This window comes from Papio anubis, chromosome 1 (assembly GCF_008728515.1).
Source record: "Papio anubis isolate 15944 chromosome 1, Panubis1.0, whole genome shotgun sequence".
NCBI classification, from domain to species: Eukaryota; Metazoa; Chordata; class Mammalia; order Primates; family Cercopithecidae; genus Papio; species Papio anubis.
The window spans coordinates 22,954,808-22,978,606 of NC_044976.1; the positions used below are offsets into that span (position 1 = coordinate 22,954,808).

Genomic DNA, 23,799 nt, shown 5'->3' on the forward strand with positions numbered 1-23,799 from the left:
TTTTCTTTTCTTTACAGGGTTTCACTCTGTAGCCTAGGCTGGAGTGCAGTGGCGTGATCTTGGCTCACTGCAGCCTCTGCCTCCCAGGCTCAAGCAATCCTCCAGCCTCAGCCTCCCAAGTAGCTGCGACTACAGGTGCACACTACTATGCCCAGCTAATCTTTGTATTTTTGTAGAGAAGAGGTTTCACCATGTTGTCCAGGCTGGTCTCGAACTCCTGGGCTCAAGCAATCCACCCACCTCGGCCTCCCAAAATGCTGGGATTATAGATGTAAGCCACCACTCCCCACCACAAAAGTGCTCTTAATCCTGACAGGTTTTCACTTAGAAGAGGTAGCAGGTTTACCTTTGTGGGGAGATAATTTGCACCAATAAGTAAAAAGTACAAGGTGCCAATATGAAGGTCAATTTTCTTTTTCTTTTATTTTTTATTTTTATTTTTGTAGGAGTTTAGGAGCGGGGGTTTAATAGGCAAAAGAAAGAGAAAGAAACAGGAAAAAAGCTCTGTCTTTAGTGAGAAAGATGGGACTTCTGAGAGGAAAAGACTCAATTTTCTTTTTCTTTTAATTTTTTGAAATGGTATCTTGCTCTGTCACCCAGGCTGAAGTGCAGTGGCTCGATCATGGCTCACTGCAGCCTCAAACTCCTGGGCTCAAGCGAATCTCCCACCTCAGCCTCCCGAGTGGCTATGATGACAGGTTCACATCACCACACCTGGACTGAAGGTCAATTTTCTGACCATTAAAACATCCCAATATCTCCAGGAGCTGCTTGGGAGTAGTGAGCCACTTGAGTGGAGGAGATCAAGTCCTGCTAAGTCTCTCTTATCTCAGGAGATTGGGAGAAATCAGTCCCAATGTTTTGGTGGGTCGAGGGCTTTCGTGGGTTACCTGCTCTGAGTTACAGGTGGCCGTTTGAGGAGCGGTCTGCCAGGGTGGGTAGTCTCTCTATTGTCTTATCCAGGGAGGAACTTGTAAGCCAGGCCAGAGGGAGAGGGGGTACCCCTAGGGCAAAGCTTCAGGGGAGATATTTTGGATAGGTGGGGGTCGACAGCATTTATCTTCCAGATTCGGCTCTTAGACTTGGTCAAGAGCTAGTCAGAGCAGGATGGATCCGTGAATAAATGGTTATGACCCGCCATCACTTCCCAAACTCACCTCCCACACAGGCCTTTGTAAACAACCCAAGAAAACAACAGGTCCCTTGTAGATTCCGTAAATGTGATCGAGGCTCTGCTGAAGACAGAGGCTCAGAGTGTGGCCAAGGGCAGAAGTAGTTGGGTAGGAGTCACGGTCAGGGTCAGGGGCCTGGGACAAGGGCCCTCGTCTGTCTGCTGAACCCTGGCCTGTGAGGTTTTTTCATCAAAGCCCCACATTGATCCAGGTGGCCCTGGATGCTGGGCCACCTGTGCCTTGTAGATTTGCTAGGAGGGTTTTTTTTTTTTTTTTTTTTGAGACGGAGTCTCACTGTGTCTCCTAGGCTGGAGTGCAGTGGCTGATCTCGGCTCTCACTGCAAGCCTCCTACTCGGTTCACGCTTCTTATTCTCCCGCTTCAGCCTCCCAAGTAGCTGGATTCACAGGCGCCACACTGCTAGTTTTTTTTTGTATTTTTTAGTAGAGATCGGGTTTCACTCCATGTTAGCTACAGGATAGTCCTCTGATCTCCTGACCTTAGATCCGCTTCGCCTCCCCAAAGTGCCAGATTACAGGCTTGAGCCACCTCGCCTAGGGAGGGTTTTTTTTTTGAGACAGAGTCTTGCTCTATTGCCCAGGCTGGAGTACAGTGGCTCGAGCTCGGCTCACTGCAAGCTCCGCCTCCTGGGTTCAGGCCATTCTCCTGCCTCAGCCTCCCGAGTAGCTGTGACTACAGGCGCCCGCCACCACGCCCGGCTAATTTTTTGTATTTTTAGTAGAGACGGGGTTTCACCGTGTTAAGCAGGATGGTCTCGATCTCCTGACCTCGCGATCCACCCGCCTCGGCCTCCCAAAGTGCTGGGATTACAGGCGTGAGCCACCACGCCCGGCCGCTAGGAGGGTTTTTGAAGAAGGAACTATGAAATTGAACAGACCCTGCCTTGAATCCTGGCATGGTTTTCATATCAGCCATGTGAAGTTAAGGCAGTTGCTTCTCTGCTGTGAGCCTCAGATTCCTCATCTGCAGAATGGACAAAGTGCCTGTGCCCTCCTTACTGGATTGGTATGAGGATTAAGTGAGCTCTCCATCATAAAGCGCCGAGTGCAGTGCCTGACACATAGTGCATTATTATTATGATTAAATTAGCCTCTCTCAGTGAAGACTGGCCTTCCTCTCCCTGTCCTCTCCCTGTTTTCTATGGCCGTGGCCCTTAGTCTTAAGGATGTTTGATACTGAAGTGCCCCTGCTGGCCCTCACTTGGTTAACAACTGTGCTGGGGCCCCACACATGAAAACACCCACATCCTTGGCCGTGGCTGTGCTACCACCCTCCCTCCCACCTTCTCTGATGCAGCAGGCACACAGAGGCAATTGAGAGCCCTCAGTTCCGAGATGAGGCGAGATATGCTCTGAGATTCCTCACTGTTCTCTGAGAGAGAAGAGTAACTGGGCCCATCCAAAAGACAGTCTGCACCTGGAACTCAGCACCCAGGAGGTCACCCCTGCAGGACCTGTAGAGGAGCCTGTGTCCTGGTGGCCTTAGGTGGCTGCATTACTGGTCAGTGTGTGTATGTGTGTGCATGTGTGTGCATCCCTGTATTCCTGCAGTGAACCAGTCACAGACCCCACTAGTGTGTGTCACAGACAGGGTGGGGCAGTAGGAAGGATGCAGATGTTGCTGTTTGCAATACCCAGGTTCACAAACTAGCTCTGTAGCGTTGGGGCTACATAAGTGTGGAGAGTTAGCTTTATGTTTTTATTTTTATTTTTATTTTTATTGTTTTATTTTATTTTTTATTTTTTTGAGACAGAGTCTCGCTCTGTCACCCAGGCTGGAGTGCAAGGGCGTGATCTCAGCTCACTGCAACCTCCTGGGTTTAAGCGATTCTCCTGACTCAGCCTCCCTCAAGAGTAGCTGGGATTACAGACACCTGCCATCATGCCCGGCTAATTTTCCATGTTGGCCAGGCTGGTGTCAAACTCCTGACTTCAAGTGGTCTGCCCACCTCGGCCTCCCAAAGTGCTAGGATTACAGGTGTGAGCCACTGCACCTGGCCGAGAGTTAGCTTTATATGATCAAGTCTCAGGGTCTTCCTTTGAGAGAGGGGGAAAGGAAAACTTATCTGACATGGCATTTTGTTAGTTAAATAAGGGCATGGACAGAAACTATCTGGCGCAAGGTCTTGGAACATGGCAAACACTCAGATGGTGGTTTCTGTCATTTTTGTGCGTGTTGGTTTCACGGTGAATATGTCCATGGGTCTGGGTTGGCCAGTGATTGTTCTATGTCTCTCTCACTAAGCAAACCTTGATCCACAGCCATCTATTTGCATCTCTTTTCTGTTTTTAAAGGAATTGTATGAAAGCCTCACTGGTGAGTCTTCTTAGCTTGATATTGGTGAGGCTAGAAGGAGAAAGTTTAGGGAAATACGTACTAATACCCTTCACAGGCTGAGGCAGGGCCAGCATCTCCCCTTGACAGTAGAGGTGGGCAGTGCTGGGTGGGAAAGGTTTTCATTCCAAATTCTCATATTTGTCTGTGCTTTTAAAATTTTATTTTATTTATTTAGTTTTAGAGACAGGGTCTTGCTCTGTCACCCAGGCTGGAATGCAAGGGTGCCATCATGGCTTATTGCAATCTCAAACTCCTGGGCTCAACGGATCCTCCCTCCTCAGCCTCCCAAGTAGTGGGGACTACAGGCACACACCACCACCAGGCTGGCTAATTTGTGCTTATTTTTACAGAAAGAATGTCTCCTTGTTTTCAGCTCCAGATCCCCCTGTCTCTAAGTTAGTTCAGCAAATATTTACTAATATTCACTATAATACTTACAGCCACCATTTAGTGAGCATTTAAAAACACTTTCCATACCCCACTGCACACTCTCGGCTCTCTTAGGGAAAGGGAGAGGAGTTCGTTTTACGGGTGAGCAAATGAAGCTGGGAGAAATGCAGTGACTCATTCCAGCCCTTGCACGGCGAAGGAGAGCAGACCCAGACACTTTATCTGAGGAAGGTAGAAGAATATGAGAAAGAACAAGAAATAGTCTCTATCCTCAAGGACCTGACAATGAAATGCAGCATTAATGGCAGACAAAGCGGTGGTGTTTCTTTGCAGGGCGCTGCTGTGGGAGGGTAGGGGACAGAATCGCTATTTCTGTCTGAGTGGGAGTCTTCCTTGATGGGTGACTGGGGACTGGGCTGTGTGTTTTTTTTTGAGATGGAGTCTCGCTTTATTGCCCAGGCTGGAGTGCAGTGGCGCAATCTTGGCTCACTACAACCTCCACCTCCTGGGTTTAAGCGATTCTCCTGCCTCAGCCTCCCAAGTAGTTGGGACTGTAGATGTGCGCCACCATAAGCGGCTAGTTTTTGTATTTTTAGTAGAGATGCGGTTTCACCATGTTGGCCAGGGTGGCCTCGATCTTCTGACCTCAAGTAATCCGCCCACCTCCGCCCCCCAGAGTGCTGGGATTACAGGCATGAGTCACCATGTCTGGCCTGGGCTGTGTCTTCAAGGCTATATTCTTTTTCTTGGGGAGCAATAGAGCATGGCCAGCCTGAGCCTGTTTCAGGTGTTGGGAGACAGGAAGCCCAGGCAGGGAGACAGAGTGGCAGGAGTGGGGAGGTCAGGCAGAGTCACACGGGGTTCCTGCTGGGAGCCTGAGTCTGGGAGTCCGGAGGGTCTGGTCTTGGGAAGGAGGGGTAGATAAGAGCTAGGGAGTGTTAGGCAGGGCCCCGGATTAAGGGAGTGCAGATAAGGTAGAGGCAGAGCCCACCCTATAGATTAACAGGGCCAGGCCACAGAGGCCATTCTGACCCTGTGAAGCCCCCGGGGCAGGCCACTGCCACCAGACCCCCGAGCTGGGGTGCAGATGGCTTGACCCTAGTGTGTGTGTTTCAAGGGGAGTGCTGACCCCTGCTTCCATCAGAGCTGGGAGAGCAGGAAAGCTGCAGCCCATAGATAAGGACTCTGTGGAGAGATCTTGGGTGAGGACTGGGGAGGCCAATGCCTGGGGCAGCCAGCCCAGAGGCAGCAAAAACCAAGTATGATGGGGGAAGAGGCAGTGCCGTGTTGTCACAGCAGTTTGGCAGAGGGTGGTGTGAGTAGCTGAGATGCTAAAAACAGAGGGTAGAATCAGCCTGTGAAGGGCTTTCACTACCAGATATTGAAGTGTTGACAGGGGGAAATGATTGTTTTCTGAGCCCCAGAATCATATGATCAAACCTATAGTCTGTCGTGCTCACTAGAATGTGAGCTTCCCAAGGCCAGGAGTTCACTGTGTATTCCCAGCACTGAGCACAGCATCAGTCACTTAGTAGGTGCCAGGTTGATATTTAATAGATGTGTTTCATAGATATGTACAGCCACAATATATACAATGTTTATGGATATATATATGTTATGTAGTAAGCATTTTAAAACTGTGATAAGAATACACACTAATGATCAAGGGAGTGGTTACTTTGGGGAAGAGAGGAAATAGGATTAAGATAGAATACAAAAGGGATTTCAGCTATGTCTGATTTTTTTTCTTATAAAGAAGAACTGGGACCAGGCGCGGTGGCTCACGCCTGTAATCTCAACACTTTGGGAGGCTGAGGTGGGTGGATCACTTGAGGTCAGGAGTTTGAGACCAGCCTGGCCAACATGGTGAAACCTCGTACTACTAAAAATACAAAACAGCTGGATGTGGTGGTGGGCGCTTGTAATCCCAGCTATTCGGGAGACTGAGGCAGGAGAATCACTTGAACCCAGGAGACAGAGGTTGCAGTGAGCCGAGATTGTGCCACTGCACTTCAGCCTGGGTGACAGGGTGAAATTCTACCTCAAAAAAAAAAAAAGAAGAACTGGGCTGGGCATGGGGGATCATGCTTGTAATCCCAGCACTTTGGGAGACCAAGGCTGGAGGATCGCTTTGAGTCCAGGAGTTTGAGACCAGCCTGGGCAACATAATAACACCTAGCTTCTACAAAAAAAAGTTTTTTTAATTAGCCAGGCATGGTGGTGAATGCCTGTAGTCCCAGCTACTCAGGAGGCTGAGGTGGGAGGATTACTTGAGCCTGGGAGGTTGAGGCTGCAGTGAGCTATGATCACATCACTGCATTCCAGCGGGGGCAACAGAGTAAGACTCCTTCTCAGATAAATAAATAAATACATAGAAAAACGGAAGAAAACATGACTGTAAACATCTGTTAAATGTGAGTGGTCAGTACATGGGATCCTATAATATTTGTCTTCATAATTTCAAAAACATGTCTTACTTTTAAAAAGAAAATAAATGTATGCACCATTTTTAAAAAATGTCCAGAATATCTCTTTCTCCAGTAGATGGCTGTGTTGAGGCCTATGGTTTCTTAAGATTACAAACAAGCCTAGGCAATTCTCTTGAGGTAGACCGTTCGTGGGCTTCCAAATTGTCAGCAGCTGGAGTCAAAGTGCCACTCTAAAATAATGAAGCTAAGCTTGGTTTGCTTCCTTATATTCTTGATGCCTGTAGTTCAGAGTGATTATTTATTTATTTATTTATTTTTATTTTTATTTTGAGACAGAGTCACTCTGTCGCCCAGGTTGGAGTGCTGTGGCGCAATCTCTGCTCACTGCAACCTCCGCCTCCCACGTTCAAGTGATCCTCCTGCCTCAGCCTCCCAAGTAGCTGGGATTACAGGCACCCACCAACATGCCTGGCTAATTTTTGTATTTTTAGTAGAGATGGAGTTTCACCACGTTGACCAGGATGGTCTCAAACTCCTGACCTCAGGTGATCTTCCCACCTCAGCCTCCCAAAGTGCTGAGATTACTGGCATGAGCCACCATGCCAGGCCCAGAGTGATTATTTATAATATCATTGTGCTTAGATTATGGTTCTTGGTGGAGGATCTCAACACTTCTTTCCAGTGGTGACATCATACTAACTGTGTAAGTCCTGGCTCACCCCTCAAATGTAACATTGTAGCCTTGTGCATTTTGATTCTTAGTGGCCTCAGGGTAAGAAAAAAAATACATTGTACACTCAGAGAGTGAGTCCAAGCTCCACCTCCTACTTGTAGGACCGGTTGATTCACTCAACCACCTTGAGTCCCAGCTTGCTCAATAGGAGGGGTAGATGATGGCTACTTCTCAGTGACTGAGAGGATTAAATCAGATAATATAGTGTGTGGAGTCTTCTGAGACAGAGCCTGGTACATGGTAGATTCCCAAACTGCATTAACTGTCTTCCGATTTAAGGCTTTGTACAACCCGGGCTTTGTTCTCTTTCCCCTTACACCCCAACCATGCCCATTTTTCAAGGCGTATTCGACTGTGTCTCTCCCATGAAATTGTTCCTCACAGCCCAATGGCTCACGTCACTGACTGCTTGATAATCCTAGTTCAGAATTAGCCAGGCGTGGTGGCACATGCCTGTCGTCCCAGCTACTCAGGAAGCTGAGGTGGGAAGATCACCTGAGCCCAGGGAGGTCGAGGCTGCAGAGAGCTGTGATGGCACCACTGCGCTCCAGCCTGGGCGACAGAGCAAGACCGTGTCTCAAAAAAATTTTGTTTAAATCATAGTTAATTTTTCATCCATTTATTTATTTATTTTTGCCTCCTCAGATAATAAAGCCTTTAAAAGTAAGAATGCGGACCGGGCGTGGTGGCTCACGCCTGTAATCCCAGCACTTCGGGAGGCTGAGGCGGGCGGATCACGAGGTTAGGAGATTGAGACCATCCTGGCTAACACGGTGAAACCCTGTCTCTACTAAAAATACAAAAAAACTAGCTGGGCGAGGTGGCGGGCGCCTGTAGTCCCAGCTACTCGGGAGGCTGAGGCAGGAGAATGGCGTAAACCCGGGAGGCGGAGCTTGCAGTGAGCCGAGATGGTGCCACTGCACTCCAGCCTGGGCGACAGAGCCAGACTCCGTCTCAGGAAAAAAAAAAGAAAGAAAGAAAGTAGGAATGCCAGTTCAAGTGTCATTGCAGTCACTGGAGAAAAGCCCACTAGAGTGGAAGATTGACATCTTGGGTTAAATTCTGTTAGGTCAACTTGGGATTCCAGGTAGCTTTGGGGACTTTGGTTTCACCAGTAAAATGGCAACAGTAACTCACCTCACATAGTTTCAAGAGATTGATCCAGATATTTGAAGGAGTTGAGTAAATATTGTTGAATAAATTTAAACCGTTTTGAAAAACAAAGTTCCTTACAAATGTCAGGTATTAGTATGAAATTCCTTCCCCCGCCACGGTATCTAATAATGGGGTTTGTATTTACTTGCTGCCAAGAGAAACTGCATGCTTGAATATTCTACAGTCATCCAGATGAGGCGTCAAGTAGCAATAATAAGGATTTATCTAATTTTAAACAAAACTTCTTCTTTTTTCTCATCAGGATCGAGATGACCACAGCCACCCCTCTGGGGGATACCACCTTCTTCTCCTTGAACATGACCACCAGGGGAGAAGACTTCTTGTATAAGAGTAAGGTCAACTTGGCTTGGAGGCTTGGGGAGGGATGGCAGGTCATGGTCATAGTGCAGAGGTTAAGAGTGTGGGCTCCAGAGGTGGAGTGCCTGGGTCTCAGGCCCAGTTCTGCCACCAGCCAACTGCAGCATTAATGGCAGACAAAGCAATGGACACATGCCTCAGTGGTGTTTCTTTGCAGGGCAATGCTGTGGAAGGGTGGGGGACAGAATCGCTATTTCTGTCTGAAATAGCGAGTGGGAGTCTTCCTGGGGGGACAACTGGGGACTGGACTGTGTCTGGTTTTTTTTTTTTTTTTTTGAGACAGAGCACATGACTTTACTGCTCTGTGCCTCCTTTTCCTCATCTATACAATGGGGATATTAAAGAAGCTGCCACATAAGGCAGTTGTGATGACTAAAGGAGAAAATCCAGGTCGACAGTTTAGCACAGCCTCTAGTACATGCTAAGTACCTAATGATGATGATTATTGTTATTACTACTGGCTGGGTGTGGTGGCTCACACCTGTAATCCCAGCACTTTGGGAGGCTGAGGCAGGTGGATCACTTGAGGCCAGGAGTTCAAGACCAACCTAGGCAACATAGCAGGACCCTGTCTTTACAAAAATTGTTTTAAAAATTAGCTTGCATGGGGCATGTACCCATGGTCCCAGCTACTCAGGTGGCTGAAAAGGGAAGATCACTTGAGCCTGAGAGTTCAAGGCTGTAGTGAGCTATGATTGTGCCATTGTACTTTAGCCTGGATGACAAAGCAAGACCCCACCTCTAATAATAAATAAATGGTGGTATAATATTTTATTCTATAGGTTGCCATACCTTATTTAACCATTCTCATATTTAGAATATAAATATTGTCATAATAAACATCTTCATTCATAAACATTTTCTGTATTTAGGATTATTCCCGTAAGATAAATTCTCCAGAATCAAATAGATTGCTTTAAAGTATAAACATGCTTATGATTCTTGATATTTTCTTTTTTTTTTTTTTTTTTTTTTGAGACGGAGTTTTGCTCTTGTCACCCAGGCTGGAGTGCAATGGTGCAATCTTGGCTCACTGCAACCTCTGCCTCCGGGGTTCAAGCAATTCTCCTGCCTAAGCCTCCTGACTAGCTGGAATTATAGACTCCTGACACCAGGTCTGGCTAATTTTTGTATTTTTAGTAGAGATGGGGTTTCTCCATATTAGCCAGGCTGGTCTCGAACTCCTGACCTCAGGTGATCTGCCTGCCTTGGCCTCCCAGAGTGCTGGGATTACAGGCGTCAGCCACCAACCACAGCAAGCGGTTCTTGATATTTTCAGTATCAATTCTGACAAGGATGTTGATCTTGAAACTAAAATTGGAGGCCAGGTGTGGTGGCTCGCACCTATAATTCCAGCACTTTGTGAGGCCTAGACAGGTGGATCACTTGAGGTCAGGAGTTCAAGACCAACCTGGCCAACATGGTGAAACCCCATCTCTACTAAAAATGCTAAGATTAACCAGGTGTAATGACAGGTGCCTGTAATCCCAGCTATTCAGGAGGCTGAGGCAGGAGAATCGATTGAACCCGGGAGGCAGAGGATGCAGTGAGCTGAGATTGCGCCACTGAACTCCAGCCTGGGCAACAAGAGTGAAACTCCCTCTCAAAAAAAAAAACAAGAAAGAAACTAAAATTGAAGTGTGACATTGGAACTGGGAACTAATATTGAAATTAGAGTCTAAGACATTAAGCTACACGAACATCATCACAGCCTTGTTTTTAATAGTGAAAAACTGAAAACAACCTAAGTATTCTCAATAGAGAATTGGTGAACAGATTGTGGTACACCAAAAAAATGGAGTACTATGCAGCCATGGAAAGTCATGAAGAAAAATATATAATTAAACAGAAAGATGATTATGATTTGTTATAAAACAGTATGTGAACCATGGTTCCTTTTTTTGTTTGTTTTTGAGATGGAGTCTTGCTCTGTCGCTCAGGCTGGAGTTCAGTGGCACGATCTTGGCTCACTGAAACCTCTGCCTCCCGGGTTCAAGCAATTCTCCTGCCTCAGCCTCCTGAGTAGCTGGATTACAGGTGCACGCAACCACATCCGGCTAATTTTTGTATTTTTAGGAGAGACAGGGTTTCACCATGTTGGTCAGGCTAGTCTCGAACTCCTGACCTTGTGATCTGCCCTCCTTGGCCTCCCAAAGAGCTGGGATTACAGGTGTGAGCCACCGCACCTGGCCATGGTTCCATTTTTACCAAGTACATATTTTTCTATATTTAGGAATATTTCCTTTAAGACAGATATTCAATCGTATAAGTATTAAATTATTTTAAAACTATAATGGATATTTTTAAAAAAATTTATAGAGATGGAGTCTTGTCATCTTGCCCAGGCTGGTCTGGAATTCCTGGGATCAAGTGATCCTCACCCCTCAGCCTCACAAAGTACTGGGATTACAGATGTGAACCACTGCACCTAGCCAGATATTTATTTATATATTTGTTTTTATTTTTTGAGATAAGAGTCTTGCTCTGTCACCCAGGCTGGAGTGTGGTGGCACAGTCTTGGCTCACTGCAGCCTCAAACTCCCAGGCTCAAGAGATCCTCCCTCCTCAGCCTCCCAAGTAGCTGGTACTACAGGTGCATGCCACCACACCTGGCTAATATTTTATTTCTAGAAACAGGATCTTGCTATGTTGCCCAGGCTAGTCTTGAACTCCTGGGCTCAAGTGATCCTCCCACCCCATCCTCTCAAAGTACTGGAATTGCAGGGATGAGCCACTGTGCCTGACTGATAGATATTTACTATGCATCAACATGATCACATTGGTGAATGTTCGTATACAGACAATCAGCAGTTGTTGGGCCAATGGGTTCTTCAATGACCCCCGCTCTTTTTTGCACATATTTATATTTTCAAAATTATTTTCTACAAAAATCACATGCTACTTTTGCATTATCAAAAAGAGGGGAGGGCTGGGCGCGGTGGCTCATGCCTGTAATCCCAGCACTTTGGGAGGCCGAGGCAGGTGGATCATGAGGTCAGGAGATCGAGACCATCCTGGCTAACACAGTGAAACTCCGTCTCTACTAAAAATACAAAAAATTTAGCCAGGTGTGGTGACAGGCGCCTGTAGTCCCAGCTACTTGGGGGGCTGAGGCAGGAGAATGGCGTGAACCCAGGAGGCGTGCAGTGAGCCGAGACTGCGCCACAGCAGGACACAGAGTGAGACTCCTTCTCAAAAAAAAAAAAAAAAAAAAAAGAGGGGAGGGTATGTTGCTTGTTTGTTTCCCAGAAGTTTGAGGTTTTTATTTCTAGAAACAGGATCTTGCTATGTTGCCCAGGCTAGTCTTGAGCTGGAGCTGATAAGAACCAGGACTTTGCCTAAGGCAGAGTTTTGGCAGACGATGTACTGAGGATGGGGTCCCTCAAGCGCAGCTCAGGGCAGGGGTGCACAGCCACTCCAGATGTGACTGTCCTGGGCTCAACTGGGAGTGTCCCAGGACGTTGCCCTCTCTCCTGCTTCCCTTGACCCAGTGAGGATGTGAGGTGCCAGAGCAGGGCGTCCTCCCAGTCTGCGTTCAGTTTGCATGTTCACGGTCTCTGCTTCTCTCCTTTCTGTAGGTTCTGGAGCCATTGTTGCTGCCGTTGTGGTCGTTGTCATCATCATCTTCACCGTGGTTCTGATCCTGCTGAAGATGTACAACAGGTACGGATGCCCTGGGCTTTGGAACTGCCTGGCCCCTTCGGCGACTTCAGAATACATGGGAGATGATACGTGGGTGCCCATCGTGTACCTGGCAGTATCCCTGAGCCTTTAGTAAATGGTCTAACCCTTGGGGTCCTTTTTGAGTCTGTTCTGTTGAAGGAATTTCAAAGCGACTATTTTTGTACTTGGAGAAATATTTTTTAAATGTAATAATGATAATGACAATGATAACGGTCTTGAGCACTGTGGTAAACATTTGTTTGTAATTTACAGATAATAGAGGAATGTTCAGACCTCTTCTCTCAGAGATCCCTCTGCTAGGTTGTATGAGCTGGCCACATAAGTATTTGAGATGACAAATACTGGAAGCATGTACCCTGACTCTGCTTTCTGGAGACATATAAGGGGAAATAAAAGAATATAATTTGATCACACGAAAAATAAATTTTATATCTTATCACCTTATATGTAATTACCTTCAGTTGCAACCTTGATGGAAGGTAATTATTTTCAGGGAAGAAATAAAAATTTTAAAACTATAAATAAAACATATTATAGAAGACCTAGAAGCCATTTCTTTACAAAGATATCATGGCCAGGTGTGGTAGTGTGATATGTAATCCCAGCTACTCAGAAGACTGAGGCAGGAGGATGGCTTGAGTCCAGGAGTTTGAGTCCAGCCTGGGCAACACAGCAAGACCCTGTCTATAAAAATATATTTGCATATATACATACATATATATGTATTAGAAGTGCACGGATTAATAAGGAAAGCTGTTTACAATATATTATCAAAGTTTGCAAAACAATATATACATGGTAATCATGATCATATACATAGGTTACCCATACACATATCCAAGGGAGAGCAACACAGCAAGGTCTTAACAACTGGTGCGTCTACATGATGACATTGTTAGTTTTTGCTGGGAGGGGGATGTTCCTAAGTTTTGAGGAATAGTAAACACGCATTGTTTTTATAAGAATATGAATATTATTTATAAAGGTAGCTGCTAGATGTGGTGGCTCTGCCTGTAACCCCAGCTAGTCAGGAGGCTGAGGCAGGAGGATCACTTGAGCCCCAGAGTTTGAGACCAGCTTGGGCAACATAGCAAGACCCTGTCTCTGGAAAAAAAAAAAAAAAGTTTTAAAAATAAAGGTAGCTAGGCCGGGCGTGGTGGCTCACACCTGTAATCCCAGCACTTTGGGAGGCTGAGGTGGGAGGATCACGAGGTCAGGAGTTTGAGACCAGCCTGGTCAACACAGTGAAACCCTATCTCTACTGAAAATACAACAAATTAACTGGGCATGGTGGCGGGTGCCTGTAATCCCAGCTACTTGGGAGGCTGAGGCAGGAGAATCGCTTGAACCCAGAAGATGGAGGTTGCAGTGAGCTGAGATCACACCACTGAACTCTGGTCCAGATGACAGTATGAGACTCCGTCTCAAAAAATAAATAAATAAATAAATAAATTAATTAATTAATTAATTAAAGGTAGCTAATGTATATTGATCTCATACCACATGCCAGGCATGGTTCTAAGCTCCTTACATGTGTTAATGCATTTAATCCTCATCTAACAACCTCACAAGGTGGATACTACTATTATCCTCAATTTTATAGGTATAGAAACACATACAGAAAGATTAAATCGTATGCCCAAGGTTGTTCAGCCCTGATTAGCACAATTGGGATTCAAACCTAAGTTCATGTGGTTTCGAAGAAAGGACTCCCACAATTACATGTAATAATAATAACATTAAAAGGTTATTTAAAAAAAATATTTAGGGTATTACAATTTGGGTCTATCCCAAACCAGGAAGTGGCATCAAACCCCAATGTCTACCCTTTATTTTTCTCCATTGTTACTGGAGCTCTGAACCTCTTTTTTAGGTTGTATCTGAATGGAGAATCCACTCAACCCACCCTGTTTGCACTGAGGCCTGGGCTGGGAATTGAGAAACCTGGGTTCAGTAGTCTTTGGTTTGTCAAAATCAAGCAAGTTATTTAACCTCCTCCTGCCTATATGTTGTCATGTTTAAAATGAAGAGTCTCAAAGCTTGATAAGTGCATTATAGATGCATTGGAAAATGTCTTTGTTCTTAGGAGTATTTAGGAGTGAAGTGGCATGATTCCTGCAACTCACAAATCGTTCATGGTTTTAAAAAACTGTGTGTTACAATAGAGAAAGATAAACTAGTAGAGAGAGAGAAAAAAAAGCAGATGTGACAAATTGTTAGTAATTAGTGAATTGTTCAGCGAAGGGCTGTCTTAGACCATGCTGTGCTGCTATCACAGAATATCTGAGACTGGGTAAATTATACAGAAAAGAGATTTATTTCTTGCGGTTCTGGAGGCAGGGAAGTTTAAGATATCGAGGGGCCAGTATCTGGCAAGGGCCTTCTTGCTCTGTTATCCCATGATAGAAGGGCAAAGAGAGAGCAAGAGATCAAATTCACAGCCTATGAAGTCCTTTTATAATTGGCACTAATGGAGTCATGAGGTAGAGTCCTTATGACCTAAACACCTCCTGTTAGGCCCCACCTTTCAATACTGTTGAATTAGGGATTAAGTTTCCAATGCAGGCTTTTTGGGGGCCACATTCAAATTGTAACAAGGGTATTAGAGTATTAACTGTACTATTTTTGCAACTTCCCTGAAGATTTGACATTTTAAACAAATAATTATAAGGCTGGGCACAGTGGCTCATGCCTATAATCCCAGCACCCCAGGAGGCCAAGGCAGGTGGATTGCTTGAATCCAGGAGTTCGAGACCAGCCTGGGCAACATAGGGAAACCCTATCTCTCCTAAAAATACAAAAAGTTAGCCAGGCATGGGGGTGTGCACCTATAGTTCCAGCTATTTGGGAGGCGGAGGTGGGAGAATCACCTGAGCCTGGGATGTTGAGGCTGTAGTGAGCTGAGATTGCACCACTGTACTTCAGTCTGGGCAACCAGGGTGAGACTCTGTCTCAAAAAAAAAAAAAAAAAAAAAAGTGTGTATATATATATATATGTCAGCAAGATGAAATATCATGAAGACATGAGAATTCATAATTGTTGGCCAGGCATAGTGGCACACACCTGCTATCCCAGCACTTTGGGAGGTCAAGCAGGAAGGATCACTTGCCCGCTGTTCAAGACCAGCCTGGCCAACATGGTGAAACCCCATCTACACTAAAAATACAAAAATTTGGCTGGGTGCGGTGGCTCATGCCTGTAATCACAGCACTTTGGGAGGCCAAAGCAGGTGGATCACCTGAGGTCAGGAGTTCAAGACCAGCCTGACCAACATGTTGAAACCCCATCTCTAATAAAAAATACAAAAATTAGCTGGGCATGGTGACAGGTGCCTGTGATCTCAGCTACTTGGGAGGCTGAGGCAGGAGAATCACTTGGACCCAGGAGGCGGAGGTTGCAGTGAGGCAAGATCGCTCCACTGTACTCCAGTCTGGGTGACAGAGCGAGACTCTGTCTCAAAAAAAGAAAAAAAAAATTCATAATTGCTATTCATTATTGAATTTTATAGCATATTAAAAGAAGCCAAGATATATGTTTTAAGTACATTCTCTTTTCAACTATGTAAAAAGTTCTTAAATATTTCTAGCAATAAACTTAGCAAGCATAATGAGGCTGGAAAATGTAACACATGCTACAACTTGGAACATAAAAAAATGTAATATCTTTATTTTTATCTTTTATATAGCCACCTCTGACATTTTACTCATTCCTTAATAGAAACAAATACAATTAAATATCTGATCTAAGTGAAAAAATTGAAGGGCAGACCAGCTGATGCCTAAGGTCCCTTCCAGTTGTAAAATTCTGCGGCGGCAAGTAAGCAATGTGATTTAATGTCCATGTTAATCTACATTAATCTGTTGGCCAGAACTGTAGTCACAGAGCCCATTCCCCAAGGCATACCACGGGAAAGACTCAACCATGTGCACACTATCTCCCTACAGGAAAATGAGGACGAGGCGGGAACTGGAGCCCAAGGGCCCCAAGCCAACCACCCCTTCTGCCGTGGGTCCAAACAACAACGGCAGCCAGCACCCTCCAACTGTGACCTTCAGCCCTGTTGACGTCCATGTGGAGACTCGGTGACCTCTACCCTGGTGCTATCTCCGCCACTGTCCAAAGAGCCTCTCCAGAGTCAAGACCCAGAGGCACACTCTCTGGCAGCTTCAAGATGAGTTTCTTCTGGTCGGGTCACCAGAGACATCTTTGACGCAATCTCTGATGCTTCCAGCAATCCTCAACCTTGTCTGCCCTGCCCTCCCCCAGCTATGTCCACATCCTTGCTGCCACCCCACCAAAAAGCTGCAGAACATTCTTTTGTCATCTGATGAGGTAGAGCTATGTTGGGAATCCACCAATGTGGGCTTGGCTTTCCCCAACACTGTAGTTAGACAGATAGACAGATAGCCCAGGAGCCAGATGTCAGAGAGCACTGCTGAGAGTATCACAATAGGATCTGTCACGGGGTTCATATCAGATGAAGCGCCATATCCACAGCTTCACAGAGCAAAATATTCAATCCCATAACCAGGCACAGGGGAACTAACTTGGACTAACTAACCAGAAAACCTTGTTAATGTATAACTTGTTCCAGTACTACATCTCCGCCTGCTGGCTCATGACGATTGCTCAGCACATATTCCCCTCTTGAAGAAAGGTTGCAAGAAGAACTAAATGATTCTCAAAAGATTTCTGCTTCATTAGTAAAGAGTGAATGAAGGAATAGGGTGACTCTGGGGAATAGTGGCCTCTAGGGTAAGAGCTTGTTGCATTGTCTGTGGGCCTGGAACAATCCTCGTGGTTGATCAGGGTCCTTCTCCCACTCTGGGCTGTATCAACCCTGACTGTCTCAGTCCTTGGCTCCCCTTTATCTGGATTCTGAGCAACCCTGACTGTCCTGTTAATGCCTTGCCTCCAAGGACCAGTATTTGGAGATTAATTAGATTACGACTCTATCTATGTTACCTTTGTCCTTCCTGGTCACCTTGCAGATTCAAGACATGTTCAAAGCAACACATTCACAACCCATTTCTATTCTATAGAGACCTCATCTCTGACTCCTTAACCTGGAGAACAATCTACCAAGAAGAGAAAGTATTTGGAATTAAGAAATCCTACCATCCAAGCTCTACTTCCTGGTTGTGTGACCTTGGAAAAGTGACTCAACCTCTTTATATTCAGTTTCCTAACCATGAAGTGGAAATGATAACATCTGCCTCACTATAACAAGTGAAGGACTTAGGAAAACATCTGGAGCATGGTGCCTGGCACCCAGGAGATGCTTAATAAGTGGGAACCAGGATTCTTTTTCTTTTTCTTTTTCTTTTTTTTTTTTTTTGACAGAGCCTCACTCTGTCACCTGGGATGGAGTGCAGTGGCACGCTCACAGCTCACTGCAGCCTTGAACTCCTGGGTTCAAGGGATTCTCCCTCCTCAGCCTCCAGAGTAGCTGGGACTACAGGTATGTGTCACCTCACCAGGCTAATTTTTTTATTTTTTATTTTTGTAGAGATGGGGTCTCGCTGTGTTGCCCAGGCTGGTCTTGAACTCCTGGCCTCAAATGATCCTTCTGCCTTGGCCTCCCAAAGTGCTGGGATTACAGGCATGGACTACAGTGCCCAGCCTAGGAGCCAACATTATTATTATTATTATTATAAGTTTTTTCCTCAATTGCAAGATAGACATTTCTTCACATTTTAATGATTCTGAAATCAGAACATATCTTGCAATTGATGGGTTCATTAATATAATTGTAGTTCTTTACTTCCTCTCAAAAAGTTGTTTTTAATAAATTATGTATCTTATAATCGATGGCATCTTGGAAACAAGGTAATAAATCTCTATTCTGTTATAGAGAGTGACACACTTTGACATTTAACCTCAAATTTTAGGAGTCTCTCCCTCTTGGGGTCAGAAATCCCTTTTGAGGCTGGGTGTCATGGCTCATGTCTGTAATCCCAGCACTTTGGGAGGCTGAGGTGGGCGGATCACTTGAGGTCAGGAGTTTGAGACCAGGCTGCCCAACATAGCGAAACCCTGTCTCTACTAATAATACAAAAGTTAGCTGGGCATGGTGGCGGGCACCTGTAATCCCACTACTAGGGAGGCTGTGGCATGAGAATCACTTGAACCTAGAAGGCAGAGGTTGCAGTGAGCCGAGATCGTGCCACTCTGGGCAACAGAGTGAAACTGTGTCTCAAAAAAAGAGAAATCCCTTATGAGGGGAAATCAAGAGTCAGGGAGGTAAGAGGTCTGACCCAGGGTCACACAGCACATGACATCCCACTGGAAAAATACTCTGTGGAATAGCTCTGGAGAAATACTGGCAAATTCCTTCTCCCTGGTCATTATTTCTTCCTACTGTGTTTAAACATCCACCAAGTGCCAGGCACTTTGCAAGGTGATTTCACATAAAGTATCTCATAGGATTAAATTTTCCCAATAACTTGGGGAGGAATTATTTTTTCCAAAACAGATGAAATGTTCTTATTCAAAGAGAGAGAGAGAAAAAAAGTACTTTCCCAAAGTCACACAGCTAGTAAGTCACAAAGACAAGACTCAAAACCAGGTCTCTTGACTCCAAAGTCCGTCTGTTGTGCTGTATCACACTCCTGCCGGCCCGGCTCAAAGCACCACGGATTCTCTTATGGGCTGAACAGGAGGAGCACGAGTTTGTCCATGTGTTTGAGTAGAAATCAGGGTTCTGGCTTCCAGGCTGAAGGTGAGGGGAAAGCTACTTCTAACTCCTCTGGGCGTCCATGATCACGGCCAAAGGAGCCCCTTCTCAACACATCCAAGTGCTAAGGATTCCTGCTTCATTCACCCTACTACTCAGGCCCAAGGAGCAAGGGGTAGAATGGCATCTAACTAGAGCAAAGCCATTTATTTGAGGGCTCAAGCCATAAACAAATATGCTCCCCTAAACATATTCTGCTTGAAAAAGTTGTTTCAGGGCAGCTGTGGTGGTGCACGCCTGTAATCCCAGCCCTTTGGGAGTCAGAGGCAGTCAGTCACTCGAGCCCAGGAGTCCAAGACTAGCCTGGGCAACATGGTGAAACCTCGTCTCTACAAAAAATACAAAAATTAGCCAAGTGTGGTGGTGCACGCCTGTATTCCCAGCTACTTGGGAGGCTGAGGTAGGAGGATGGCTTGAGCCTGGGAGGCAGAGGTTGCAGTGAGCTGAGATCGCATCACTGCACTCCATCTGGGGTGACAGAGGCAGACCCTGTCTCAAAGCATATTTCAACCCTGAAACTAGACTCTTCTGCCCACAGTGCAGTCTTCTAGGGGTTACCCTCTAGTATATGTTCTCTTGGTAAACGAAGGCATGGAGATGGAGGAAAGAGTGGGAGATGGAGTGGTGAGGGCGAGGCAAATAAAAGGATTTGAGTGTCTCGTTTTTGACTAATGAAGATAACTCAGTAAACATCCTGTAAGAAGGGTTCCTATGTGCAAGTTGAGGTGCTACTAAGTACATTAAGACACAACTGCTGCTCTGAAGGAGTTAGCAGCTGGTCTCATGTGGGGACCTCACCACGTGGTTATTTTGTTTCTGATGAGGTGCCTTTCTTAGCAGATGCTGCCTTGTTTGGCCGCTGAAGCAATCAAAGCTAATAAATGCTTAAAGAAAAATATCTGACAATAAAAAGGTTTAAATCAAACATGTGTTGAGTTGATTTCAGTTAAGTTTAGAGTTAACAAATACCTTTTCTAAAATTTCCTTTCCCTGACAAAATAGAGTCCTAAGATGGTCGGGCATGGTGGCTTATGCCTGTAACCCCAGCACTTTGGGAGGCCAAGGTGGACGGATCACTTGAGGTTAAGAGTTCAACACCAGCCTGGCCAACATGGAGAAACCCCGTCTCTACCAAAAATACAAAAAGTAGCCAGGTGTGGTGGTGGGCACCCATAATCCCAGCTACTTGGGAGACTGAGGCAGGAGAATCGCTTGAACCCAGGAGGCGGAGCTTGCAGTGAGCCGAGATTGTCCCACTGCAGTCCAGCCTGGGCGACAGAGCGAGATTCCATCTCAAAAAAAAAAAAAAAAAAAAAGTCCTAAGGGGAAGTCTTTTCAAACATTGTGTCATTTGCGTCATCACTTTTAAAGACTGAAGATGGGCTGGCTGTCAACAGACCTTTCTGTGAGTTGAAAAACTTGTTAACTTGCTCAGATATGACAAAAGAAATCCCATTTCACAGCCTATAGTTAGAACACAAGAGGCACTGACACGCCAAGGATGGGGACTGTTGGAGTTTTAGAACACAAGAGGCACTGACACGCCAAGGATGGGGACTGTTGGAGACCTTAGAATGAACCCTAAAACACCAGTAATGATGTTCACCATAAATGAAGCTCCTACTGTGTGCCAGGCAGAGAATAGACCCTTTATAACCGCCAGCAACTTTAATCCTTATAACTCCTATCCATAGGAGCCATCATACCCTATTTTATGGCTCAGGAAACACGTTCAGGAAGGTAACTTGTCCTTGAGTGATGCAATGAACATTTGTCATTCTTTTGGTGACTGTTGTCATGTTTGGGAAAAGGCCAGACTACCTCCTGCTATGAAAGCTGAAGAGCCCAGACACTTCTTTTCCCAGAATCCCTTGCAGCAAGGGTGAGGGACATGACCCGGACTCCTGCTAATCAGACTGATAGACACTCCTGCCATGGACTTTGCATCTAAAAGTTGATAACGTAAAGGGGCAGGAACTGTGCAGAATCTGCCCTGGTGGCATGTATATGGCACCCTCCATTTCCAAGAGGCAGCTATATCAGGAATTCTAGTAGCAGTACATTACTAAGTGTCCATAGGGTTGGCTATGTGAGTGATGCTCACAGCAATAGAAATGGTGCCTGCACCAGACGAGCTCTTTAGTGTGATTTAGACACACCTGCAGCATACCTCTGAGCCTAGCTTGGGTCTTCTGGAGATTCCAGCAACTACCTGAGCCCCTTATATCAGCAGAATCACTTCATGCTGTGTGTAGCTAAGAACTGAACAGCTGTAGGGAATTTGCTTATGGTCACCCACCTGGGAAGTGGCTTGCACTAGAACCCAGGACTCCAAAGCTCTTGTTTTTTTCCCTACAGATGCTTCTAGATGAGGCTGAGTCATCCAAGGATTCTACAAAGTGCTGTGGAATCTTGGAGAAAGGAGAGTTGTCTCCAACTGCAGGTATCCCAGAGACTTTGTGACTTGATGAATGTTAATGAAGGGGTATTGGCTGGGTGCGGTGGCTCACACCTGTAATCCTAGCACTTTGGGAGGCCGAGGTGGGCAGATCACTTGAGGTCAGAAGTTTGAGACCAGCCTGGCCAACATGGTGAAACTCCATCTCTACTAAATATACAAAAATTAGCCAGGTGTGGTGACGTATGCGTGTAGTCCCTGCTACTTGCGAGACTGAGGCAGAATGGCTTGAACCCGGGAGGCAGAGGTTGCAATGAGCTGAGATCACGCCATTGCACTCTAGCCTGGGCAACAGAGTGACTCTCCATCTCAAAAAAAAAAAAAAAAAAAAAAAAGGTGGGGGAGGGGGAGTATTTAAAAAGAATCTGGGAGAATTGTTAGGATGCTTCTCAGTAAAGTATTTTTTTTTTTAATTTAAGTGCAGTACACACACACAGACACACAAACACAGCTTGAAAAAATCTGCAGCTCAAAATATTTTCACAAACTGACAACATCCACATAACCAGCATGAAGATAAATAAAATATCAGCACCCCCGATATCTTCCTTTTCCTCCTATTCTGTTCACCTCTGACAGAGGTAAACACTCTTGACTTTCACCATGCTGGAACGACCCTGTCTGCAGGCTGAATGATACAATGTCAACTCTTCTGTTTCTGGTTTCTTTCTTACAACATTGTATTCATAATATTTATTCCTGTTGTCAGTGTAGTTGAAGATAATTCATTCTCCTTGCAGTAGTATTTCATTTTGTGAATATAACTATGTTTTATGTATCCATTCTGCTGTCTGATGTATATAAAATTTGTTTCTAGTGTGGGTCTGTAATGATAGTGCCACTGTGAACATTTTGGTCACTGTCCAGTGGTTCTACTATGAATATTTTGATGATTGCATATATGTTTCTGTTGGGAATATTTCCACTAGAGTAATTGCTAGGCCATAAGATATGTGTATATTCAGCCTCAGTCAACAGAGCCAAACAGTTCTCCAAAGAGTTGTACCAATTTCCATTCTTACTAGCAACGTATGAGAATTCCAGTTGCTCCCTATCTTTCACTAACACTATGATATCTCCAGCATCTTTAATTTTAGTCATCCTGATATGTGTGCCATGGTCTCTCATTGTGGCTTCAATTTGTATTCCCTGATGATTCATGGAATTGATCACTTTTTCATATGTTGTTGGCCAATTGAATTTCATCTTTTAAGAAGTTACTTTTCAGTCTATTTTTTGGTTTTACTTTTTTTTAATACAAAGTCTTGTTGTGTTGCTCAGGATGGCCTTGAACTCCTGACCTCAAGCAATCCTCCTGCCTCAGCCTCCCGAGTAGCTGGGATTACAGACATGAACCACTGTGATCAGCTAAGTTCATATATTTGTATTTGGTTATCTTCCATTTTTGTCATTATTTGTAGGTATTTTCCTTTTTTTTTTTTTTTTCTTGAGACAGAGTCTCACTCTGTCGCCCAGGTTGGAGTGCAGTGGCATGACCTCGGCTCACTGTAACCTCTGCCTCCCGATTTCAAGCGATTCTCCTGCCTCAGCCTCCCAAGTAGCTGGGACCATAGGCCTGCGCCACCACACCCAGCTAATTTTTTGTATTTTTAGTAGAGACAGGGTTTCACCATGTTAGCCAGGATGGTCTCGATCTCCTGACCTCATGATCCACCCGCCTCAGCCTCCCACAGTGCTGGGATTACAGGCTTGAGCCACCGCGCCCAGCCGGTCTTGATTTCTTGACCTTGCGATTTGCCTGCCTCAGCCTCCTAAAGTGCTGGGATTATAGGGGTGAGCAACCACACTGGCCACATTCTGGATATATTAATAAGTCCTTTGTTGTCCTATGGCTTGCCTTTTTAAGTTCCTTTTTTTTGAGACAGTCTCCCTTTGTAGCCCAGGCTGGAGTGCAGTGGTGTGATCTCGGTTCACTGCGGCCTCCACTTCCTGGGTTCAAGCAATTCTCCTGCCTCAGCCTCCCAAGTAGCTGGGATAACAGGCATGTACCACCACACCCAGCTAATTTTTGTATTTTTAGTAGAGACGGTTTTTCGCCATGTTGGCCAGGATGGTCGCAAACTCCTGACCTCAAGTGATCCACCTGCCTTGGCCTCCCAAAGTGCTTGGATTACAGGTATGAGCCATCTCTGGCTTGCCTTAAAAAAAAAAAAAAAAAAAGCAGCTCTATTGAGATAGAATTTATTTATAAAGTTCACCTTTGTAAAGGGCCCAATTCAGTGGTTTTAATATATTCACAGACTTGTGCAGCCATCACCACTATCAAATTTATCATCCCCAAAAGA

At 45.4% G+C, this 23,799-nt stretch overlaps 1 protein-coding gene across 3 annotated transcripts in view; it reads left to right on the forward strand.

The window, feature by feature from the left end:
• Window positions 1–19,960, forward strand: part of NCMAP (non-compact myelin associated protein) — a 52,267-nt gene extending 32,307 nt beyond the window's left edge. For all 3 annotated transcript variants that reach the window (XM_017958309.2, XM_009201840.4, XM_009201844.4), the window contains exons 2-4: window positions 8,499–8,587; window positions 12,193–12,277; window positions 16,244–19,960. In XM_017958309.2, the coding sequence (XP_017813798.1) occupies window positions 8,506–8,587; window positions 12,193–12,277; window positions 16,244–16,385 (309 nt within the window). In that variant the 5' untranslated portion in view covers window positions 8,499–8,505 and the 3' untranslated portion in view covers window positions 16,386–19,960. The remainder of the gene's footprint in view (window positions 1–8,498; window positions 8,588–12,192; window positions 12,278–16,243) is intronic.
• Window positions 19,961–23,799: the final 3,839 nt, after the last annotated feature.